Raw genomic sequence first — 14,531 nt, forward strand, 5'->3', positions numbered from 1 at the left:
ACAGTATTGAAGGTTCTCAAAAAGCTAAAAATAGAACTACCATATGACCCAGCAATTCAACTCCTGGGTACATACTCAAAAACAAAAAAAACAAAAACACTATTTTGAAAAGATACATGCACCCTGATGTTCATAGAAGCAGTATTTACAATTGCCAAGATATGAAAGCATCCTAAGTGTCCACCAACAGATGAATGGATAAAGAAGATATGGTGTATATATAAAGGAATACTACTCAGCCATAAAAAAGAGTGAAATTTTGACATTTGCAGCAACATACACAGATTTGGAGGATATTATGCTAAGTGAAATAAGTCAGACAGAGAAAGACAAATAATGTATGACATCACATGTGGAATCTAAAAAAATATTACAAACCACTGAATATAACAAAAAAGAAATAGACTAATAGAGAACAAATTAGTGGTTGCCAGTGGGGAGAGGGAAGGAGAGAGGGGCAATATAGGGGTAGGAGATTAAGAGGTACAAAACATTATGTATAAAATAATCTACAAAGATATATTGTACAACACAGGGAATATAGCCAATATTTTATAATAACTAAAAATGGAGTATAACCTTTAAAAATTGTGAATCACTATACTGTACACCTGTAACTTATATAATATTGTACATCAACTATACCTCAATAAAAAAAAACTTCCCAATAATTAGCTGCCTACAACCACATGACCCATACAGTTTGCCTTGCATTGTATTTACTATTTCTTTGAGAAGAAAAGGCATTCCTGATAGTACTGTTTGAGGGTATTGAGAATTTAAAAAGCATAAGGAAAGTGCTGGTATTAAATGCTAATTTACATTTGGAAGATAAATATTCTCTCCAATTGACTGAATATACTTTGGTGAACTGCATGTTTCTCGGTTAACTAGTGTAACCATTCTTTCTGGATAATTTGCAAACTCAGGTTTCTCAAGTCTATATGGAACATGAGTAGTGAGGACAGAGTTTTTTCAACATAGTAGTTTTCTTACTAAGTGTTGCAGGTAAATTAGAGACTTTTTGACCTCATTTACTTCACCCCTTCCTGTGTTAAATTTTTAAATGGAAAGTACAGATAGTTACTTACATTACTGTCTAATAACAATGAATAGTATTGTACTTCCATTGGGTTAAGTATTAACAGGAGATCACTTCAGAAAGAATTGTCATCTGATCTCTCAACAATAAACATGAAACATTTCCTAGAAATGCCTATGTGCTCCCTGAGAGGGAGAAATCAGAGTAAAGAATAATTACCTGGGAACTGAGTCTTTTTCATACAGAAGTGATTTGGCCTATGAGTACAGCACAAAGAAACCTTCAGTTAACAACTTTTCTAAAACTGTCTATTAACTAGTTAACATGGGTTCTGGAATTTCACCATTTGAGAACTACAGCATTAATGTGAAAGCAATAAATGAATAAGTATACAATATAATGATCTTACAGAAAGGGATGACTAATCTAAACATAGATTTTTCACCCCTAAGATTTTTATTTTTGTTTAGGGCAAAGTCAACCTTAAACATAAAGAGTTAAGAGACAGGTGGTAGTTCTGATTTTTAAAATAAAATTTGAATCAATGAGTTAACTGTTCTCAAATATAATAACATGACAATATTAAATTTAAGGGCCATTTTTTGCAAGGATGAAAATGTAGTTCATTGATTTATTTGAAATAAAACCAATGTATTACAATTACATTTAGTATACATGTTTAATTCAAATTCAGTAATTGAAAGAAAAGTATCAATATTTGATATTCTCTGATGGACCAAAATAAAAGTGTGCGCCCTCAAGTAAGGCAATCCTATTGATTTTTTTTTTTTTTTTTTTTTTGTGGTACGCGGGCCTCTCCCGTTGCGGAGCACAGGCTCCGGACGCGCAGGCTCAGCGGCCATGGCTCACGGGTCCAGCCGCTCCGCGGCATGTGGGATCCTCCCGTACCGGGGCGCGAACCCGCGTCCCCTGCATCGGCAGGCGGACTCCCAACCACTGCGCCACCAGGGAAGCCCAATCCTATTGATTTTTAAACATAAACATCATACAGAGTCTTCTTAAATATTTTACCAACCTGAAAGTTATCAAGCAAAATAATAACTATAAATATACTGACACAAACCAAAAAAATGTCAGTACAGTTGTGAAATAGGGCATGTAATGATTCTTTATAAGAGTTGGACAAATTAAATGGTTAACATCTCTAAAAAAAGACACTAAGTTTGGGTCCTGCCTGGGATCCAGTTTTGCTTTTTAAGAAGCAAACAACACATTTCCCACTGGCTTAAAGATTACTGGTCAACATCACCATTAGCATTGCTTTCCTACAGAGAGGCCAAAGAAATCTCAGTTCCTAGGAAAGTTGGGGGTCATTGTTGCCATGGGGACCAAGATATATGTATCAAATGCCATCAAAGAGAGAAAGATAAAAAAGCTGCTATGCATTAGGTTTCTACAGATAAAAAAAAAAAAGTCTCACTTATCTAGTGTGGATTTTCAGATTTAGATAAATTTGGAAGACTGTAAATTCCATTCAGACACCTTTTTCACAGGGAGCTAATGACTATAGGATTTTACTGGCAAGAGGAAGCGCAATAGTAAAATTTTCTACAGAAATTACCACTTTTTAAAATATATATATATATTCTACCAAAAAAAAAATCTTCAAAAAGCACTTTGAAACATGTTCTGTTCCTGGAACATATATGCCTGTAAACTCAGGCAGGCATGGTTTCACTACTAATTCTCACTCTCTCCATATATTATCAAAATATTTGAGTTTTCAGTGGGAAGCCTATGGATTGCTGATAGCAGTTTCTCTACTGGTGGGTAAAAATGCAAGCAGTGAATATTCAGAAAACACAGATTTTAAAAGTTGAAATGAAGCTCCACTTGAAAGTAAAATATAACAAATTTAAACTTTTTAAAGGTTTGCAAATATGGATTATTTTGATTTATATTATTTATATAAATACTTAATTTTGTAGAAATTGGCAAACATATATTACATAAGATGGCTTTTTATAGCCAGTTTTCTTTTCCAAGATTTTCCCTAAAGATGCACAAGTTAGAAGCTGATTTTATTATAAAAGCACGCTGAGGCAAACACATGGCATGACTGTTCACAGGCCTATACAATTCCAGGACCCTTAGCACCATTTCTGGCCAGATAAATGTATTAGTTTGATCTTTATGTTTTTTTCTAAATTAATATAATATTACCATAAAAGCCAATTTCAATAAGGATTTATTAGGCCTTTCCACTGAGGAGACAGAACATTCTATTCTCCAAGTTCTATTTTAATATAAATATCACATTTTAAGAGACTATCAGCAAAATAATGAGAACAGATAACAAATTCTGATGCTACAGAAAGGGCAAGAGAGGTACACAGGTATGATTTTAGTTTAACATTTCTATTTAGAAGAAAATATTCTCTAGTATAATAAAAATCCATTTGAACAATCAATAAAGTATAATAGCAAGAGACTGATATTTTTTTCTTGGAAAGCACATGATGTACATAGTTGTCACAATGGACATTCAATAATAAAATTCAATAATATGGTAGGATTAAGCAATTTTATTATTGCATTATAGTTTCTTAGAAGGAATTCTTTTCAAAGTCTAAGTTTTTTTTTTTAATGGCCTTTAGATAGTTCAGCTTGCAATGGAAATGCACCATTTTCATGTAGTGTCATCAACTCAGTTCAAACCTATTTTGTGTGAAACGCTTCCAACTATTTTTGCTCTAAACAGAATCTTTTTGAAGTAATATTCTAAGAACCTTCTGAATATTTCTTAATATCTTTTGCCATTAGTCATGCTTTTGTTCCATCTGAAGCTGGTCTTTCCTAAAACATAGCTAAGCCTCAGAAGACTAGGTAAGTAAGTTAAGCCATTTCCAATGGTAAATCATATCCCAGTTAAATATTATATTAAAAAAACCCTAAAAATATTAATTTTATTGTCAGTTATGAAGACATTTTTTATTTCCTCATGTCAATTATGTCCATTTTCCTTGGCCGCTTTTCTTTTTGCTATTTCTCCTTCTTCTTCCAAGTTCCACTGACAGACTGAATACACAAATAGATAACAGTCAGACCATGTACGACAATAGGACTTTAACCAGATCCTCTGAAGCAAGCATCCTGGGAAGCCAAACCACAACCTCTGCAGCAATCTGCCCAGAATGGTCAAGATTTGTTCAATAACTTGCAGTTTCCTTTTTTTCCCCCTCTCTTCCAACTCAGAAGCAACCAGAGAAACTCACCAAACCAATCACCCAAGATACCTTGCTTCTTGTTAGCCCACCTCCAGTTTTCTCATGCCAACAATCTCCAATCAGAGCACACCTGACGCTTTCCCAAATAAAGCTTGTCCACTCCCTTGCCTGCCCTTGAATCTGCCAAATATAAGTTGCTCCCTTGCTATAGTAAGCTCTGAATAACAACTTCTGTTTGTTCTCATCCAAGTGGTCTTCGTTTACTTCCACACATAAACTTACAATAAAAAAAGGAAAATTTATAAATAGAATATTTATTTTTACTCATCGATGTAATGAAGTGTCAGAAAGTATTCAACTGCACTATGTAGAAGACCAGAGATGCCATTGGTGCATCCTTATAAGCTCAGACTTCAGTGCTGCTTTCTCCTGTGCTATAAGATCCTTCACCTCTTGAATTCTTGACCCACTACCCCAGCCCGCTGATTGTCTGACTATTGGATTTCTCTTCCCACTTTGTAAGTATGGAGCAAAGCTGGAAAAAGTGGGGGAAAAAAAGCTCTGCTATTGGAAAATAACTCTGCACCAGACACCTGAGTAAGTATTCTATGTGAAGTATCTCTTATGATTCTCATAGAGATCCTTCATTTGTTCAACAGTCAATAAACATTTCATGAGGATGTACTTTGTGCCAGACACTTTGCTAGGCCTTGAATATGTAAATAGTGAGAAAAGAGACACATTTTTCTGCACCTAATAGGATGTGTATTCTGGCTAGGGACGCAGCCTTAAAAAAAAAAAAAAGTATGTAAATACACAATTATAGACAGTGTCAGGAAGAAAAAGTAGAGGATACTATGAGAAACTTAAATTTGATTAGGCTTAGGGAATACCTATCTAAGGAAGTAAATGTAAGCTGCAACCCCCAGGATGAGTAAGAAGTTAGCCAGGCAAAGGTGGTAGGAATGGGTATTCCAGACCGGGAAAACTCTACTGCCAAAGTAATAGAAAGTCTTGACCTTGTGAGGAAATGAGAAACAGCCAGTATAGCTGCAGCATAGAAAACACCTGAGAAGATGGTGAGAGTTGAGTGGGAGAGGTAGGGAATTCATTGTAAATCATGTTTGGATCTTAATCAAAATACAATGGAAATAAAGGGATGAGTTAAATTAGAGAAATGACATGGATCATTTTGCTTTTAAAGACATCCATTGGCTGCTATGATTTGGCGAATGGATTACAAGGAGGAGTAGAACAGAGACTTGTTGGGGCTCCAGTGTATGTGTCCGGGGAAGGTTCGCCTGGCCATGATTGTAGCAATGGATTTAGGGAGAAATGGATGGATTCTAAACATATTTTGAAAGTGGAATATACAATACGGTCTTTGAACTGACCAGAAAAATTCAAGCTGCGAAAATCACTTATTCTGTTTTCCTTTTCCTATTGTTAGTAGTTTCAATACCAGGATCTTAAAGAAAGAAATTGTCCTATTATTGCCTGAGGTAGACAAAGTTGCCTACTGTTTTATCCCCTTATTCTCCTTCTTTTGCTTTAGAGAAGGCACTGCCATGGCCCAAGAGCTTGTCTGGACAGGTGTGGTTGGTTGTGTATGCAGTATTGGTGACCCTCCTTAGACCTGCCACCTGTGAATAACTGCAGGAAGGAAGAAATTAACACATCCCCTCTGGAGGCTGACCGGAACCAGGAAATGTTTGACTTTACTCCCTCCCCTTTTAGTATAAAAGAAGCCTAAATTCTAACTCAGGCAAGATGGTTCTTTGGGACACAAGTCCACTGTCTTCTCAGACTGCCGTTTTTTTGGATAAATTTGTTATTCCTTGCTCCAATTAAACAAACAAACAAACAAACCAGATGTGGTTGGTTGTGTGTGCGGTACTGGTGACCCTTCTTAGACCATGGCTAACTGGGCTGGGTTCTAACCAAGATCTCCGTCGAGATAAAGGAGAAAGAATTCACTTTGATCTATGAACCCTATCTAAGTGGAAAACTGTGTCCAGAGTAGCATTTTAACTCCAAGCTCAGTTCCCTGAATATGTTCTACTTCTCTGTTTGTCAGAAATATACCTGCTCCTTCCTGGTTTATCTGCTCCACAGTTACAAACATCAGAAGTCTGGATTTTCCTCCTATTAACTGTTTCAATCCTAAGATTCACATTTCAGAAAATGATTCAAAATACATCATTTTAATGACATACAAGCAAGAGATCTTTCTTTTTAGCACATTTCACTGCCCAATACTGTATTACTGGGTTGGCCAAAAAGTGTCTTTGGTTTTTTAAGTAAAAATAAAAGACACATTTTTCATTTTCACCAAGAACTTTATTCAACAATGTATTCACCCTTTTGTTCCACTACCTTCTGCCATTTTTCAGGCAACTTCATAATTCCATGTTCCCAAAACTTTTTATCTTTTTGAGCAAAGAACTGTTCCAGGAGCCTTTTACAGTCTTCCAGGGAATTGAAATTTTTTCCATTAAGAGAATTTTGTAAAGTCCTAAATAAATGGAACTCCGAAGGTGCAATGTCTGATGAATATGGCGGATGAATCAGAACTTCCCAGCCAAGCTGTAACAGTTTTTGCCTGGTCATCAAATAAACATGCAGTCGTACGTTATCCTGATGGAAGATTATGAGTTTTCTGTTGACTAATTCTGGACACTCTTCGTTGAGTGCTGCTTTCAGTTGGTCTAACTGGGAGCAGTACTTGTTGGAATTAGTTGTTTGGTTTTCTGGAAGGAGCTCATAATAAAGGACTCCCTTCCAATCCCACCATATACACAACATCACCTTCTTTGGATGAAGACCGGCCTTTGGTATGGTTGATGGAGGTTAATTTCACTTGCCCCACAATCTCTTCCATTCCACATTATTGTACAGTATCTACTTGCCACTGCCCATCACAATTTGTTTTAAAAATGGAACGTTTTCATCATGTTTAAGTAGAGAATCACATGCGGAAATACGGTCAAGAAGGTTTTTTCTGCTTAACTTACGTGGACCCAAACATCAAAGCGCTTCACATAACCAAACTAGTGTAAATGCTTTTCAACCCTTAATTTGGATATTTTGAGTATGTCGGCTATCTCCTGCGTGGTATAACATTGATTGTTCTCAGTTAATGCCTTGATTTCATTGCTATCAACTTCAACTGGTCCACCAGACCATGGAGTATCATCCAGTGAGAAATCTCTAGCACGAAACTCTGCAAACCACTTTTGACACGTTCAATCAGTCACAGCACCTTCTCCATATACTGCACAATCTTTTTTTTTGCATTTCAGTTGGGTTTTTACCTTTCTTGAAATAATAAAGCATAATATGCTGAAAATGTTGCTGTTTTTCTTCCATCTTCAATATTAAAATGGCTACACAAAAATTCACCAATTTTGATATCTTTTTTTAAATGCATGCTGATATGACAGCTGTCACATACAGTCTAAAAAAATTATTTCGAATGACGTTAAAGACAACTAAGTGCTACTAGAGCCATCTTATGGAAAAAACTGAATGAATCTTTTGGCCAACCCAATATAATTTTATGAATCAATTTATAATTGGCAGATTTTCTTCACTAGAGCAAAACCTTCATAGGGGCACAAGATAGAAGTTCACTACATATTTGTTAGAGAATTAAATGAATAAATAAAGTGTGCTGGTCAAAGATGACCAAGACAAAACTAGGAAAAGGCAGTAGCATGAAAAGATAGAATTGAGGATAGTTAAAATTCCTAGCCTCGACCCCTATTAACGTATTTCCAGGTTCTTTTAGAGACCATGATATTTTCACTTCAGCCTGTCCAAGAGGGAAGCCCTTTGCACTCTACTTTTTTTGAGATGGGGAATTTGGCCCAGAGAAGTTGGATGGAAGGATGAAGTTCACACACTTGTTGTGATACAACTAGAATAGTAACTTAAGCCTCCTGAATCACCATCTATTGAATCTTCCAAAGTGTGAACTCTATCAAGGTAGGAACTCTGTTTTTTCATCTATGGATTGGTAACTATACTTTTTAGGAAAAAATAAAAGTAAAATCAACAAAACTTAGGAGGCTTAATGAGGCAGATATTGCTACCACCCCAGGATGCAGTTGAAGATGCTGTGTTTTAGAAGGATTAAGAAACTTGTCTATAAATAGTAAATGACAGAACAAGGATTTGAGCCTAATTCTGTCTGAACACAAAATATTGATGAATGTCACGTCAACGTTCATAACTCACATTGTGATACCTTGCTTATCGATATGGTAGATCCTCACATATACTTGGTAACCATTATACTCAGGATCTTATTATAATTCACACTAGAGCCTAGGAAAACCTTCTCTAATATTTTCTTTGAGTCCAAGGGACTGGGTCTATGGTAACATGAAGAGCATCACCATTTTTATGTTGATGTGTTGAAATACAAGCAGTGGTCGAAGCTCATCCTAGTGACTTAGGTATTTCCAAAAATAAGATAATAACATCCCCAGTAAACACTGAGATAAGCCCATATGAGCTGACTAAACTCCACCATTATCAATTCCAATTTTGGGTATAAACTAATGTTGTTATCTTGGAAGTAAGGTAATTAGGAAGTGACAGCCTCAAGAATATTTTAGTTCCAGTTTATTATAAAAGATTCCTAATTTTGCATGGTCTTGACAAAGGGTACAACCTGACACTCTCAATGAGAAGAGGTAATACCCCTGTTAACTTCAGTCATCTGTTGGCCATGATATACTTCTTGTCCTGGTGATATCAAAAATATGTGTTTTCTCACTCCTGCGTCATTTGAATCAACATTCATATATACTATTTTCTCTCAGGCTAAAATACCCCTTATTTTGATTCAATTTCCTTCTTCAGTTTCCATCTATGAAAGATGCTCCATGTTCAATTGTTAGCTGAAACATAACTCACTATCTTTAAAGCGATGTTATCTCAAAAAGAATTTTTTCTCAAGTTCTTATCAAAATATCTTTTTAATCTGTAACTTTCAATGAATCCATCAGAAAACAGCTAAATGCATATATTACAAACTTACACTAAAATGTTCTTAAAGTAAGCACACACACCCAAATTCTATGAGCCTTTCTTGTACTTTACCTCAATACCTATAAATGGAATCAAGAAAGATAGACCCAGTGTAATGTGTAGCATTTGTGTTCATACCTAATTTACTCATGTACATTAATTCAGGCATTTCTCTTGAATATGATCCAGCAGCAGAAACATGTTTCAGTATTTAATCCTTCTGTATGGTCTGCTCTAAGTAGGAAAGTCTATGAAGGCCTGTGATTATAAGCTGCATATACAAAGATTCATATTACATCAAACATTTTCTAATTATTATATCAAATATTACAGCTAATTAAGATTATATTAATATATTATATATATTATTTTAAATTAATATTATACACATTGTATGCAGAGAATCAGAAAAAACTGACGAGAAAATAAAAACATTTAAATTGCCTTAAGATATCCTTTATCATTGAGTCCTAATAGTCAATTATTATATTCAATATATATAACGAATTGAAGATGTATATTTTTAGAGTTACTCAATAAAGTTAAATGTCAATGAAATGTATCTACAACAGGAAATATTGCTTTATCTCTTCACTAGGATATGTTTATTTAATAATTAAAGTAAGTAAACTGAATGTCTCAAGTACCTTTTCCAGACCTTCTTCCTTGAGGCTGATCACATCCAAATCAAAATCTGTTCGTAAGCCATTGGTTTTGTTGAAAGTTATTCTGCCTGTGAGGCCTTCCCAATGTGCCTATGGGGAAAACAAACAAACAAACAAAAATCATAAATTAGTAAAGGATGAGAAGATAAAACAATTTTGTACAAAATGTTTTACCTTTTGTTACTTCTCATAAATTTACATTGCTATACGTTTTTATTTTCTTCTGAACTATGACGGAGGTTTTTTCTAAATATGATATCCTAGTCTCAGTAAAAATTTATTGTAAATTTTTCATTTTAAATAATGCATTTACCAGGTATAATTTTCCTTTATGAGAAATTTGTGGCTTATGTTTTAAATAGCAAACCTCTTTTAGCAAAGTGAGAAGAGTTTGGTCACTTATAATATTTATGAGAGATAGTGACTATCTTGCTGGAGATTACAAATAGAACTACTATTATAAAATACCACTCCTAACACCAAACTAATATAAAGTAAACATTTTATTACAATGAAAGAAACTGAATCTAGGAAAAAATTATGCTATACTGCTTCAATTATATATTTTCCACTTAGAATAATTAACTTATTACTTTATTTTTCTTTGTGCGAGGCTGGGAGAAATGTATCAAAATTACTTCACATCAAACTATACTTCCTGTAGAAGGCTCTCTCCAGGTAGAAGGGGGTGAGAATATAATAATCTAGCTACACAATGGGTTCATCCCTCAAAGGTGAGCAAATAATGAGTTTTTTTTTTAATATAAAATGATTTTCTATTCTGCTGGTTATATAGCCCCAATTACATGTTTGTTTGTTTTTTGCGGTACGCGGGCCTCTCACTGTTGTGGCCTCTCCCGCTGCGGAGCACAGGCTCCGGACACGCAGGCTCAGCGGCCATGGCTCACGGGCCCAGCCGCTCCGCGGCATGTGGGATCTTCCGGGACCGGGGCAGGAACCCGTGTCCCCTGCATCGGCAGGCGGACTCTCAACCACTGCGCCACCAGGGAAGCCCCTACATGTTTTATATTATTTGTCATTTGCAAGTAGCTTGGGAAAATAGTTACATATGAAAATTTAAAATAATGTAACATATACTCACAACTATGTTTGAAAGAATATATACTGAGACTCAAAAGCAGTAAAGCCCAGTAGATAAAGGGTAACATTTCAGTAAGGATTACAGATGGATATCATTATTACTACATTTCTTAGGCTCCATGTGCTTCTTGGATACTTATGTGTAGGGATTCTAAAATAGATTTAGGCTAATAAATTACAAATAAAATAGAAAAAAAAACTATAATATATATCTCTATGCATATTGCAACAGGTCATCACTGAGTTTACTGTGTTAACAGGTCTCCAGTAAGGAAGAAAAAAATTTTATTAACTCAACTTCGTCCAAAGAAAATAATTGCAGGTGGTTAACAAAAATCCATATTTAGTATAAAAATAAGCAATGGGATCAAGAAGTACAGAAGCAGAAGTGCAGAACAGTAAAACAAATCTGGGTTAAAGACAGCACAGGGAAATGTATACCAGGTGAAACTGTGCAACTAATAAATCCAATCACAAATTCAATTCTGGACTTTCCAGCAACCAAAGCAAAGAAGAAAATATGATGAACTGTAACATACAGGATCCATAATTTAAGACACACCAATTGCCCAGGAGAAACTCAGCTTTTCCTGGTACTGAGACCTGACAGAAATGTCTCTTTTCGGTCCTCATAAGAGTGACCCTGTGTGATTTAGTGCAGTGGTCTCCAACCTTTTTGGCACCAGGGACTGGTTTCATGGAACACAATTTTTCCATGGATGGTGGCGGGGAATGGTTCAGGCGTTAACGCCAGCAATGGGGAACAGCAGATGAAGCTTTGCTCACTCACCCACTGCTCACCTCCTGCCATGTGGCCTGCTTCCTAACAGGCCGTGGACCGGTATCGGTCCATAGCCTGGGGGTTGTGGACCCCAGATTTAGTGGACAAGATCCTCAATAACACGCTACAATAAATACAATAGCGAGTTTCATACAACAGCCTCTCACAGGGTTGTCTGACACTTCTCAGTTGTCAAGTGCTGCATTCAGAAAAAGCTCTTCTTCAACTAGCCAAACCAGGGTGCTATGTTTGCAGCCCTGTGATGCTTAGTTTTTTACACCAGAAGTAAATATAGAATGTGGAGTAACAAAAGAACTGCATACTGTTCTAGGAGTATCATTTCATCTATCTGAGAGTTCAGTAACAATTAGACAAGGAAAATTCACGGATATTCTTTGCCAAGGACCTGATGATTCTTAATTATGATTCTATTTGCACTTTTATTTTCATGATGAGTAATTTATTATATGATGAGCTGATGATTTCTTTTAAGCCATTAAAGAAAAAATTTTATATGGTAATAACAGCTGTGACTTTTCATAGCAAAGATTAAATTTTCATAGTTAAACTTTCATATAAAAACTGCTAACTCAACTATACTTTAATAAATTTTTTTTTAATTAAAAAAACTCCTGTTGTAATCAAATAAAAAGTATCCTTAGCTGACAAAGGAATTTCCTTCATGAGAGGAAGAATGGGAAGAATATGTGTGTATGAAGTGAGTGTGTATGTTTGTGTGTGATCTTTAAGAGCTTTCTTTCTTTTTTTTTTTTTCTCACTATGGGCATGCTTGGTCTAAAACTATAACAGACATAATTAGAAATGATACATGGCCATAAAATGGTTGTATTATGCAACATGAAGTAAACTTTGCACTTTCATGAATCCATATATTTTGTTTTATGTTAACTCTAATACAATTAAAATAACTAGACGTTATACTTAAGAACCATAGCTCTAAAAACTAATTCTTGAAAACTTACAAATTGGGTGTAATTTAGTGTAGTGCAAAGGGCATTCCTGTTAAAAATTCATTGCATATCATGTGGCCTATGACATAAACATTCTTCAAACATCTATGTTTCCACATAAATGAAAAGTAACATACATAAAGATTCAGAAAGGTGAAAACTAACAATGTCATAAATCATAGGTCACTAATTTTCATCTGTTCACACAATCACAGATATTTTGTAGGAAATCCATTTCCCTTCCATATTATTTAGTAAAAATGTTAATTTTGCTTGTATGGGGAAAGGTAGAAAGTTTAATTTAAGAGATAAAAGTAAAAGGTCACCTGTTAGGAAAAATGCAATAATCTCAATTCATTCAGCTTGAGGACAAGCAAGACAGGACAGATGTACTTCTCCTGACTCACCTCTTTAATTAGGCTCATGAAGCGGGTCCCAAAGCGCCAGGGTTTGTGTCGATTGCACTGTAACGAGCTGACTGTCATCTGGGGAAATTGCTGGACGCCCACAGACACCACGTGCACAGCATCATACATGAGAGCAGCATCCGTCTGAAAGCCGAGAGAAAAGGAAATGTGGCATCAATACAACATGGGAGACCCATGATAGGTGGTTTAGAAGTGGAGAGAAAGAAAGGGTGAGAGAAATAAATACCCAGTTTTTCTTCATGTAAGGGAGAAAACAGTATCTCCACATGCTGTGGTTCTCTTAAATAAGATATTGTGATCAAATTACTTCAAGGGCTCCATTAGAACATCTGACCTACCCTCCCTTTCCTGAAGTGATAACCCAATTTCATATCATCCTAGTATCTCTGCTGAAGTAGGAAATGTGTGCAGACATGCATTATTTCATTTTTTGTCACACCCTCTGTCTCTTACTCTGTTCTACTGCATGCGTGCATGCGTGTGCGTGTGTGCACACGCACACGCACACACACACACAAGGAATGCCAATGTGAACATTTTGAATGGTTACATAAATTACATATTGTATATAAAAGTAAATAAGTAAATAATTTCCTTGCATAGGAAGAAAAAAGAAATTTGAAGAGATTCACCTAAAAAGTTTAAAGATATAAACACTAATTTTTTCTGCAATTCAGCTTTTCAAAGGGTTCAATCTCAGAAATGATGCTAGAGTGTTGAATCTCAATACATGTGTTAATCCCTTTTCAAGAAACTAAGCTTAATCCCCCATACTGTCTTCTTTTCCCCAAATTTCCATATGAATACAAATTCATTTTGGCTTCTCAAGTAAGACGAATATGAATTCTACTGTGTTTGCACCTGCTCAAATGACTGACCACTTTAGAAGTGGATGATAAAAAATAAAATGTTTATAAGTCATAACAAACCAGAGGCTCAGTGACGGTCAAGTGCTGTGTTAAATGGACCCTCACATTGTGTTTGACGGACCAATGCCAGGCTCACTACCTACAGAAGAGAGCCACTGACAATGCGGGCAGCAAGGAACTTTGGGCCATCTGCTTGGCATGGTTTGGAATAAAAGCATATATTTCCTCTTCTCATTCACACAATTAGTGAGCTGTGAAATGAATTCCAAAATGAATAGGAACCCTGTAGATTAATAGCGTTTGCCACAATACAATACAAAATGAGTACACGCAGTAGCTTTCATGCAAATGTATCCTCAGGAACTTAACCACATAAAATGGAAGGCAGCTAAACAGCACAATGCAGGAAGAACATAATAAAAATACCATTTTATAGTTCATAAATCTTT

At 35.5% G+C, this 14,531-nt stretch overlaps 1 protein-coding gene across 7 annotated transcripts in view; it reads right to left on the bottom strand.

Annotated features, from left to right (window-relative positions):
• The window catches only part of GRIK2 (glutamate ionotropic receptor kainate type subunit 2), a 642,939-nt gene that overhangs the window by 225,710 nt on the left and 402,698 nt on the right, over positions 1 to 14,531 (bottom strand). For all 7 annotated transcript variants that reach the window (XR_010933794.1, XM_067702471.1, XM_067702472.1 and 4 more), the window contains 2 exons: positions 13,193 to 13,336; positions 9,915 to 10,022 (listed from right to left, as the gene is read on the bottom strand). Coding sequence is in view for 6 of the 7 variants with exons in the window: in XM_067702471.1 (XP_067558572.1) it covers positions 9,915 to 10,022; positions 13,193 to 13,336 (252 nt within the window). In the remaining variant the exon portion in view is untranslated. The remainder of the gene's footprint in view (positions 1 to 9,914; positions 10,023 to 13,192; positions 13,337 to 14,531) is intronic.

The sequence above is a fragment of the Pseudorca crassidens genome, chromosome 13, assembly GCF_039906515.1.
Source record: "Pseudorca crassidens isolate mPseCra1 chromosome 13, mPseCra1.hap1, whole genome shotgun sequence".
Taxonomy (NCBI): domain Eukaryota; kingdom Metazoa; phylum Chordata; class Mammalia; order Artiodactyla; family Delphinidae; genus Pseudorca; species Pseudorca crassidens.